At 41.4% G+C, this 12,147-nt stretch overlaps 1 protein-coding gene across 4 annotated transcripts in view; it reads right to left on the reverse strand.

The window, feature by feature from the left end:
* KHDRBS2 (KH RNA binding domain containing, signal transduction associated 2) overlaps window positions 1–12,147 on the reverse strand; it is a 495,176-nt gene that overhangs the window by 116,919 nt on the left and 366,110 nt on the right. For all 4 annotated transcript variants that reach the window (XM_056565801.1, XM_056565800.1, XM_056565799.1 and 1 more), the window contains one exon: window positions 10,587–10,645. In XM_056565801.1, coding sequence (XP_056421776.1) covers window positions 10,587–10,645 — 59 coding nt within the window. The remainder of the gene's footprint in view (window positions 1–10,586; window positions 10,646–12,147) is intronic.

The following is a 12,147-nucleotide window of genomic DNA, read 5'->3' on the forward strand; positions in this document are numbered from 1 at the left end:
CTTGACCTGGGCCCTATTAGGGGTTCAAGGCGCTGCATTTGGCCCCCCATTTTTTTTTGGCCGCAGCTGTTTATTTTTGTTCATATAACGGTGTGTGATTTCTAATCACACACCGTTATATATATAGTATACACCAAGCACACACACTACATACATCCCCGCCACCCCCCACACACACCCCCTCCCACCCCTTTCCCCCACCACCGCCCCCCGCCACCGTAGAAAAAGGCGATGGCTCGCCGGGCATTTTCGGTAGCGGAGGCATACGCTTTTCTTGCCTCCGACTCCGAATCTGTCAGTGAGGACGATGAAGATCCAACATTCCTGTGTTCTTCATCGTCCTCCTCATCATCTAGTACTGATGATGAGCCCCCTGCACGGCGGCGGAGACGCCGCCAGGCGAGGCCACTCACCCCCCATGAAAGTGCCCCAGTGGCTGGCACTAGTGCGAGTGGTGATGCCGCTCGTACTAGGAGTCCGACCCCCCAGGCAATTTTACCGGAGCTCCCTTCCGGTGAACCTGTCTGGAGACCCCCAGAGGGTTATCAGCCACGGATTCCGGAGTTTGTTGGCGACTCCGGAATCCGGATTGACACGGTTGGATTCACTGAATTTGACTTTTTCAGTTATTTTTTCAGTGACAGCCTGGTCAATCACATGGTGGAGCAGACGAATCTGTACGCCAGGCAGTTCATCGCCCACCACCCTGATTCTTTTTTGGCCAGGTCCAATGAATGGTACGCTGTCAGTGCAGCAGAAATGAGGACATTTTGGGGCCTCGTGCTGCACATGGGCCTGATCAAAAAGCCAAGTGTCAGGCAATACTGGAGCGGGGACATCCTATACCAGACCCCGCTGTACAGTATGGCCATGGCACGGAAGCGGTTCGAGGCCATTCGGAAATGCCTGCATTATGCAGATAATGCGGCATGTCCACCCCGAAGTGATCCCACCTATGACCGGCTTTACAAAGTGAGGCCGGTCATCGATCACTTTGGGGCCAAATTTTTGGAGGCCTATGTACCGCTTAGGGAGCTCTCTGTAGATGAGTCTCTCATCAGTTTTAAGGGGAGACTCATCTTCCGCCAGTATATTCCCTCGAAGCGGGCTCGATATGGCGTGAAGCTATATAAACTTTGTGAGAGTACCTCCGGGTACACTCTCAAGTTTAGGGTGTATGAGGGACGAGATTCCCGTATTGAACCCCCAGATTGTTCCCCCACTCTGGGTGTTAGCGGGAAAATCGTTTGGGACCTTATGTACCCATTGCTGGATAAGGGTTACCACGTGTACGTGGACAACTTTTATACCAGCATCCCTCTCTTCACATCCCTTGCCGCCAGATCGACGTCCGCTTGTGGGACCGTGCGGAAGAATCAAAGAGGCCTCCCTCTAAATTTTGTTCAGACACCTATGCCCAAGGGTGAGTCCCGTGCCCTTACCCATGAAAACCTGTTGCTGGTCAAGTATAAGGATAAGAGGGATGTCCTTATGCTGACCACTATTCATGGTAACGGCAGCTCACCTGTCCCTGTGCGAGGTACCACAACAACGGTCCTCAAGCCCGATTGTATTCTGGACTACAATCGGTATATGGGGGGAGTTGATCTTTCTGATCAAATCCTGAAGCCATATAACGCCATGCGGAAAACACGTGTATGGTACAAGAAAGTTGCGGTCTACTTGGTACAGGTTGCCATGTACAACTCTTTTGTACTGTACCAGAACGCTGGCAACACAGGGACATACCTTCAGTTCCAAGAAGAAGTCCTAAAGGTCCTGATCTTTGCTGACCGGGAAAGAGCAGGCCGGAGTTCAGAAGGAACTGGAGTAATAGGTGCCAGGATCGTCCCAGGCCAACACTTTCCAGGTGAGGTCCCCCACACTGGAAAGAAGGAACGATCCCAGAAAAAATGCAGAGTGTGTAACAGGAGGGGGATACGGAAGGACACCACCTATCAATGTGACACTTGCCCTGATCATCCGGGCCTCTGCATTAAAAACTGCTTCAGGGAGTATCACACTTCCATGCAGTACTAAATTTTCCCTTTTCATTTAAATTTTCCATAATTTGACCCCAATGTACCAAGTCCAGAGTACATTCCAAGTTTTAACCCCATAAAACCACTAAATTGCCCAAAAAACTCTCATAAAAAAAAAAAAAAAATGATAAGACCTCTGGGGGTATTTTTTTCTCTGGGTCATGGGTCACTGAGTCACTATCATCGGGGACTTTTTATGTTGCCTCAAATGTGCAGTGCTCTCTATCTCCACCTGAGCGGGGTGCGCATTTGAGGCAACAGGTTAGGGACGGCCATACACATCACATTCCCAGAATGATGATTCAGAGCATAGGGTTTGGGGTGGGCATATTTTTTAGTTTTGGCTATGCTCTGGGTCATCATTCTGGGAACATAACCTGTTTTATCCTTTTATGTCCCACTGTACCCCTTGTTAGTTATTAGCATACCCCATATAATGCCCCTTGAGGGGGGGGTCCCACTGTTCTGGCTCCATAGGCAGAAGCTCAAGGCCCCTGACTGCCCTCCTGTTCCTCCGTGACCAGTGTGCACCCGGAGATCTGTTTTACGCCCAGATATGAGGTATGTCCTTTTTCCAAAGAAATGTATTTACAAATGTAATTTTTTTTTATTTGCTTTTCTGGCAGTAAATGCGACATGCCCCCCCCCCCCCCCATTTCAGCAAAATTAGCAAATGTGACTCTTTCTCTTCTGAGCATTGTAGCGCTCCTGCAGTGCATTTGACATCCACTTATGGGGTACCTCCATACTCAGAAGAGATGGGGTTACAAATTTTGGGGGGTATTTTATGCTATTAACCCTTGCAAAAATGTGAAATTTGGGGGGAAACACACATTTTAGTGAAAAAAATATATATTTTTTTTACATATGCAAAAGTCGTGAAACCCCTGTGAGGTATTAAGGCTCACTTTATTCCTTGTTACGTTCCTCAAGGGGTCTAGTTTCCAAAATGGTATGCCATGTGTTTTTTTTTGCTGTTCTGGCACCATAGGGGCTTCCTAAATGCAACATGCCCCCCGAGCAAAATTTGCTCTCAAAAAGCCAAATATGACTCCTTCTCTTCTGAGCATTGTAGTTCGCCCGAAGTGCACTTCATGTCAACTTATGGGGTACCTCCATACTCAGAAGAGATGGGGTTACAAATTTGGGGGGGTATTTTCTGCTATTAACCCTTGCAAAAATGTGAAATTTGGGGGGAAACACACATTTTAGTGAAAAAAATATATATTTTTTTACATATGCAAAAGTCGTGAAACCCCTGTGGGGTATTAAGTCTCACTTTATTCCTTGTTACGTTCCTCAAGGGGTCTAGTTTCCAAAATGGTATGCCATGTGTTTTTTTTTTTGCTGTTCTGGCACCATAGGGGCTTCCTAAATGCAACATGCCCCCCGAGCAAAATTTGCTCTCAAAAAGCCAAATATGACTCCTTCTCTTCTGAGCATTGTAGTTCGCCCGAAGTGCACTTCAGGTCAACTTATGGGGTACCTCCATACTCAGAAGAGATGGGGTTACAAATTTGGGGGGGTATTTTCTGCTATCAACCCTTGCAAAAATGTGAAATTTGGGGGGAAACACACATTTTAGTGAAAAAAATATATATTTTTTTTACATATGCAAAAGTCGTGAAACCCCTGTGGGGTATTAAGGCTCACTTTATTCCTTGTTACGTTCCTCAAGGGGTCTAGTTTCCAAAATGGTATGCCATGTGTTTTTTTTGCTGTTCTGGCACCATAGGGGCTTCCTAAATGCAACATGCCCCCCGAGCAAAATTTGCTCTCAAAAAGCCAAATATGACTCCTTCTCTTCTGAGCATTGTAGTTCGCCCGAAGTGCACTTCAGGTCAACTTATGGGGTACCTCCATACTCAGAAGAGATGGGGTTACAAATTTGGGGTGGTATTTTCTGCTATTAACCCTTGCAAAAATGTGAAATTTGGGGGGAAACACACATTTTAGTGAAAAAAATATATATTTTTTTTACATATGCAAAAGTCGTGAAACCCCTGTGGGGTATTAAGGCTCACTTTATTCCTTGTTACGTTCCTCAAGGGGTCTAGTTTCCAAAATGGTATGCCATGTGTTTTTTTTTTGCTGTTCTGGCACCATAGGGGCTTCCTAAATGCAACATGCCCCCCGAGCAAAATTTGCTCTCAAAAAGCCAAATATGACTCCTTCTCTTCTGAGCATTGTAGTTCGCCCAAAGTGCACTTCAGGTCAACTTATGGGGTACCTCCATACTCATAAGAGATGGGGTTACAAATTTTGGGGGGTATTTTCTGCTATTAACCCTTGCAAAAATGGGAAATTTGGGGGGAAACACACATTTTTGTGAAAAACATATATATTTTTTTTACATATGCAAAAGTCGTGAAACCCCTGTGGGGTATAAAGGCTCACTTTATTCCTTGTTACGTTCCTCAAGGGGTCTAGTTTCCAAAATGGTATGCCATGTGTTTTTTTTTTGCTGTTCTGGCACCATAGGGGCTTCCTAAATGTGACATGCCCCCCAAAAACCATTTCAGAAAAACTCACTCATCAAAATGCCACTGTCGCTCCTTCCCTTATGAGCCCTCTACTGCGCCCGCCGAACACTTGACATACACATATGAGGTATGTCCTTACTCGAGAGAAATTGGGTTACACATTTTAAAAAAATTTCTCTCTTTTTACCCCTTGTAAAAATGCAAAAACAGGGTTTACAAGAACATGCGAGTGTGAAAAATGAAGATTTTGAATTTTCTCCTTCAACTTGCGGCTATTCCTGTGAAACACCAAAAGGGTTAACAAACCTTTTGAATGTCATTTTGAATACTTTGAGGGGTGCAGTTTTTATAATGGTGTCATTTATGGGGTATTTCTAATAAGAAGGCCCCTCAAATCCACTTCTAAACAGAACTGGTCCCTGAAAAAATCAAATTTAGAAAATTTTGTGAAAAATTGGAAAATTGCTGCTGAACTTTGAAGCCCTCTGATGTCTTTCAAAAGTAAAAACTTGTCAACTTTATGATGCAAACATAAAGTAGACATATTTTATATGTGAATCAATATATAATTTATTTGGAATATAGATTTTCCTTATAAGCAGAGAGCTTCAAAGTTAAAAAAATGCTAAATTTTAAATTTTTTCATCATATTTTGGAATTTTTCACCAAGAAATGATACAAGTATCGACAAAATTTTACTGCTAACATAAAGTAGAATATGTCACGAAAAAACAATCTCGGAATCAGAATAAAAGGTAAAAGCATCCCAGAGTTATTAATGCTTGAAGTGACAGTGGACAGATGTTAAAAAAATGGCCGGGTCCTTAAGGTATATTTGGGCTGGGTCCTTAAGGGGTTAAGAAAGTAGATACAAACAGTTATCTGGATTTCCACAGTGCTCATCACAAAAACATGGTTACTAAACATCCCATACAGTCAATATAAAAGAATTAGAAAAAATTGTACAGACCAAGAAGAATTCAAATCACAATCCCGCATCCTCCATGACCAGTTCCCACAAAAACACTATCCAGAACAGGTACTTAATGATGTCTACAATCGTACAAAATTTCTGTCTCAATCTGAGTGTGTCCAAAAGAAAAAAAACATCCGATAACACTATACAAACAAACAATAACTTTTCCACCAACCTAATCATGACCCACAGTAAAGATGCAACCAGAATTAAGTCAATACTAGCCAGACACTGGCATATCCTACGTGCAGATCCATTTCTTTCTCGTAATATTCCAACACAACCCAGATGCACTTATCGGAAAGCGGCATCGTTAAAAACCATTTTAGCCCCTAGCCAGGTCAGACGGCATACCAAGAACCAGACCACCTCCGGACCACTTTTTGGAATACCACAGAAGAAGGGAAGCTACAAGTGCTTTAAATCTAGATGCTTATGTTGCACCCAAATATGCCATGGTCACACCACTTTTAAATCTACAACTACGGGAGATACATTCCCGATCAAATATCACCACAACTGTACTACAGATTATGTCATTTATTGTTCACTCCAATACATAGGTCGGACCACTAGACCCCTTCATCTGAGGCTTAACCAGCACAGGCTCAATATGAAAAAACAATTTCTCCTGCACGGACTATCTTAACATACCACTCTTTCACATCCAGGATTGGATCCCGTTATCACTATTAAGCCTATTGACTCCATACCAAATACAGTGAACAACCGTTTTGAACAGCTGAAGAAACTTGAAGTATTTTGGATGTTCACACTCCGCACATTATCCCCCCATAGTTTGAATGAAGTAAAAGAAATAATTGGATGAAACTTACCAACTGGTAACACCAGCATGGGATCATCAGACGAGTTTATTCTGCAGCATCTCTGCAGCATCACACCACTGCGCCTGCGCCAACAACGATTCCCCACATCTGACCTCCAGCCGTTCAAAAAACTAATAGTACTGCGCCTGCGCCATCGGTCTTTTATAACTACACCGGTAATCTTTGATCTTTTCACTTATATACATCATACCTAGTATAGCCATATGCCTAGGGACTATCTCCTCTTTAATTTAATTTTAATTTTATTAATATTTACCCATTTTTATACCTGTACTGTACGTTACGGTTCTGGTTCGGCGCTTCCGATACCGAACCCGGAAGTGAAACACAAGTCTGTTATAAATGTATATGTGTCACACACTGTTCTATTACTGCCTGAAGAAGAGCCCGATACGGGCTGGAAACGCTGTTTTTATGTCGCGCTGCAATTTACAATAATGAACCTTTTATTCAGCTACCAGAGGTCTGCACTCCTTCAGATGTTCCAATTTTTCCGTGATCAAATTATTCGCTCTGCCCTTCTATCCTTTAGGTAGGGGATAAGATGTATTAGGGCCGGAGTATCCCTTTAATAGTCTGTTGTATATCTTTCTACATACACAACAGTCAGTCAGTATATTCAGATGACAGGTCTGCAACTGTCACAAATTTGTACCCCCAAAACTAATCCCAGAGGGACAAAGTTCTTTATAATTACTAATCAGGCATACCTTTTGCTGCTATCTATCAGCACTGATCAGACAGAAATATGCTTTATATGACAGTAAGGAACAGTTGGATAGGCGTGGCTATGTCTCACGGCCGCCACACAAGGAGCGAGCGCTTGCTATGAAAAGTGAATGGCCGCAGCACAGCACTGGTAATGAGAAAAAAACTACTTACTACAGTGCTGGTGATGGGAAGAAATCTCACCGGCGCTGCGGGCCATGAGAGAGCCCTCTACCGATGGTGTGCCACATAACGCTAGAAGCAGAGAGTGAACTCACTCTTTGTGTCTTGTTATTGCAGTGTACTGGGGCCATCAGAAGAGAGCGCTCATGGCCTGCAGCGCCGTTGAGATTTCCTCACATCACCAGCACTGTAGGAAGACAAGAGACAGCTTTCTTCACATCACCGGTGCGGCACTGCGGGTGGCTAGTTTTCATAGCAAAGCGCTCGCTCCCAGCCCAGTGCACGGTGTAATACTCTGCCTCTAGTGAGCGCTTACTATGAAAACTAGCTGCCCGCTGCGCCGCCACTATGAGCAGACAGGAGAACTGGCACTGTTTTTTATTTTTTTTTATAAAGTTCAATGTTCACCATCCTCACATAAGGATAAGGGGGGAGATTTATCAAAGCCTGTCCAGAGGAAAAGTTGCTGAGTTGCCCATAGAAACCAATCAGATCGCTTCTTTCATTTTTTTAGAGGTCTTTTCAGAAATGAAAGAAGCGATCTGATTTGTTGCTATGGGCAACTCAGCAACTTTTTGGGTTTTGATTAATCTCCCTCAAGGGGCCCATGCGCTGGGACCTGTGTGTCAATCACACAGTGGTCCCAGTGCTGAAATACAGGGGATAGGCCTGGCGGCATAGCCACGACCATCCAACTGTTGCTGGCTGTAAGTTAAAGCATATTTCTGGCTGATCAGTGCTGCTAGAGAGCAGCAAAAGGTATGCATGAATAGTAATTATAAAGAACTCTGTCACCCTGTGATTTGTTTATGGGGGTACAAATTTGTGACAGTTACGTTTTCAGTTCTGTTTAGTCGCCAGGCATGGGATCAACCACCTGCTGAGAACTTACCTCTCATGCATAAGTTGACTTAAGGACATGAATTATACAGTGTTTAATCTTCACAATGTTGTGTAAACACATATAGATGTATACATAGTATTTCATAGTTAGTATGGTTGAAAAAAGACATACGTCCATCAAGTCCAACCAGGGTATTGAAGTGAAGGGTGTAAGGGGATAAGGGGAAGGGATGTAGTTTTATAATTCTGCATAAGCATTAATGTTATTTTGTTCCAGGAATGTATCTAACCCTGTTTTAAAGTTGTTAATTGTTCCTGCTGTGACCAGTTCCTGAGTTAGACTATTACATAAATTCACAGTCCTCACGGTAAAGAAGGCGTGTTGCCCCTTTAGACTAAACCTTTTCTTCTCCAGACAGAGGGAGTGCCCCCTCATCCTTTGGGGGGGTTTAACCTGGAACAGTTTTTCTCCATATTTTTTGTTTGGGTCATTTATATACTTACATACGTTTATCATATCCCCCTTAAACGTCTCTTCTCAAGACTAAACAATTGTAACTCCTTTAATCGCTCCTCATAGCTAAGATGTTCCATGCCCCATATTAGTTTAGTCGCGCGTCTCTGCACCCTTTCCAACTCCGCAGTGTCCCTTTTGTGAACAGGCGACCAAAACTGAACAGCATATTCCAGGTGAGGCCGTACCAATGCTTTATAAAGGGGGAGTATTATGTCCCTGTCCCTTGAGTCCATGCCTCTTTTTATACATGACAATATCCTGCTGGCTTTGGAAGCAGCAGCCTGACATTGCATGCTATTCTGTAGTCTGTGATCTACAAGTACACCCAGATCCTTCTCTACCAGTGACCCTGCCAGTTTAATCCCCCCTAAGACGTACGATGCATGCATGTTAGTACCCAGATGCATAACTTTACATTTATCCAAATTTAACCACATTGAGCCTCATTTGCCAAGTGGATGCCCAGACACTTAGTCTATCCAAGTCATCTTGTAATAACACTTTTTTGATTATTTATTGTATAGAGTTTTTCTGATATTATCTATTGACTGTACACATTTTTAAATAGTTTTTTTTTTATTATTTTAAGAATAGGTAACTTTAAACAGTATGTTACTGATATTATTTGGGGATTGGTTGGGAGTGTCTTCTCTTTCAAAAAACTCAATGAAAAATTATTTTCATAAGATTACATAAGAAATAATAAATTAATGAGCTTTTATGAAAGGGCATGAAGTCAATGTAAAAGGATTTATACATTACCAGATTCAGTATTGATAGTATATCGTTTATCAATGCCAAAATGCATTTGGGTACAAGTCTCCTACATGAGTATATGTGTTTGTTTATCCACTGCAAAGCCAGCTATGAAACCAGACATTCCCATAAACTGGAGTTCATCAAGAAAAGCAAAACATCAATGCAATGACACCATGACTTTATTATTTTCACCTGCCTAGGTAAAAATTAGAACATGTTCAATGAATGCATTAGAAGGACTAGAATATTTTACACCTGACCAGCAGTGATTGACAATACATGGTTTTGAGGTATTTTTAATGTGATGCTCTTAATATTTTTACATTTGTATAACATGTAAGTTTGTGGTTAATAAACTGAAGTGACAATATAGCCAAGAAAAAACACTAAAAGAACTGCCAAAAAAACAAAATCACTGCACACACGCACGCATTTGGTGGCTTGAATCAGGGACCGACTGGGAAGGAGTTCCAGTGCAGCAAGTGTCTAGGGAATGCCCTGAGCGCCCCAAAGACCCTAATTTACATATTAGGATTTTTTGTGAAATCTTGGAAACAGTGCCATGTAGGAAAATAAGGTAAATAACACTGTGATCAGCATTACCTGCAGGCTAGTGTGGGTGACACTGCTGTCCGTTTCCCTTTAAAGCACAATCACAGCTGGCAATTGCCACTACACCAGAAACATCTAGAATCTTTTTATAGAACAGATCTTTCTCAAAACAGAGATTCATTCAAATCTAAAAATGTTACACAAAAGTAGAATTAATCCACCAAGTTCAATTTCCAAATGATTAGTTATGTGCAACTAGATAAACAGCTAAATTAACTAACACAAAATTAAAAAAAATTATACCAAGACTGCATAACATTTATAAACTATATAATACTAGATTGTACTCCTTGTCATTATGGCCTATCAGGGTACATCAGTATTATGGACAATATTTCCCCCATTAAGGATTACCATCTATTTGCCAGAAGGAAAAGCAACTAAGAATCTCAACTGGCCATCCATTTACCATGGACACTTCATAATACTACATTTTCTCTCCGGTGCCTTGTTCCAGTTTCCACATGTGAAACCATCTGATTGCCAGAGGCCTCCTTAGCTGCCCAGTGGGACAGATGACTTGCTTTATATAAAAGGTTGTCTAATTGTAGACAACTATTCATTTACTTTGTGATGACAATTATATGTATGCACAAAATGAAGTGATAATCTTACCATAATTGTTGTAGTTTTCTTCATTTGTCCCATGTCCATAGTCATAATATTCTGGAACACTATAACATGTGAAATCAAAACGTAATTAACATTGCACACAATTTTAAACTAAATGATCTGATAATAGTAGCGATACTTGATCAACTTTAAGGCTATATTCACAAAAAAGGGGGAAAAACTACTCTTTTTTTAAATATTGAATTATCTTGAACTCAATGGAAAAATGGCTGTTCTGTATACTTAACTGTTCAGGGTCATTAATCAACAAGAGTATTGATTAACCTGGAAAGCATTATTATGTTATTTACATAGCATATTACATTTAGAATAAGGGCTTGTTTATACTGCCATTGGGCTTCGTCACATTTAGAGTCTGTTCGGCACCAAATAATGAAGCTGAACTGACCCATTGCACAACAGACACTGCCAGGTCCACCGAGTCCCGACAGATTCCATTGATTTGAATGAAGTCTGTAAAGTGTCAGTATTTTAGTGGAGTTGAACAGAGAAAAAAAGATCAGACATGCAGTTTTTTTTTCCACTCAACTCCCGTCCTTTAAATGGGTTGAGCAACAAAGCCCTCTTTAGCAGAGCTCAATGGCAGTGTGGACCTAGCCTAAGCCATATGGCAGAAATACAGCAAAAAGTAAAGACATGTTTCACTATATACAAAAAGACAGGCAGTCTGTTTAGTTTTCTCTTTTTAACTCACATTGACATTGGTGGGAGTTACCTGCAGAAAATGTCCAGATTTGTTAAAATTAATTTATTGGTAAAAGCCCAAAGTGACTAACGTTGATGTGACAACTGCACAAAATCTGTCCCTGGAAATACTTTCTATATGTTGTTAACTAAAGTGGATCTTTAAATTTCTCATGTAGTGCAAGCTGACACCTGTCACATTATAATTAGTCGCGTGTGAGTGCTTTCATGTCTCCGCTGGTAGCTGACTGACAAGATCAGCACACCGTTCACTGCTTTAAGGTTATCAAGTATTGCTTTCTGTAGTAATCAATTATAAGGAACAGGCCTGCCCAATGTATTTCACTCTGTTATAACAGCACTGCTTTACCGTTTACTGTGCAAATACAGACAAGAGAAATAAACACAATTCAAATTTCAAAAAGCCAATATAACACGCACATGTGTGAGCAAGGTTATGTGAAGAACATCTTATTTGTGTCATTTATTATATGTTATGTGCCATAGAATCCAGCCTTTGACTTTGTCTGACAACTGCATTTCTTGCTGAGACGAGATTCTGGATGAAATATGTGAACTGTGGTTGCATTTTATCTAACCTTTACTTAATTTGATCTATAAAAAGTAACAAGTTTATTGAACCTGTTAATAAAGGGGTCTAAAACTTGTGCAGAGAAATAAAATAGGTTAATTGCTTGCAATAAAGCATGTCTCAGTACTGCCCAAGGGGAGCTATGTGGTAAAGGATCTGATGTGCGTCTGGAGCAAAAGAGTTCACTTATATTACTGCAATGAAAAGGAACCAAATACAATCTAGAATGTAAATGTTAAAGAGGCTTTGACCAACAAATAGAACATA

Source organism: Hyla sarda, chromosome 3 (genome assembly GCF_029499605.1).
Source record: "Hyla sarda isolate aHylSar1 chromosome 3, aHylSar1.hap1, whole genome shotgun sequence".
NCBI lineage: Eukaryota > Metazoa > Chordata > Amphibia > Anura > Hylidae > Hyla > Hyla sarda.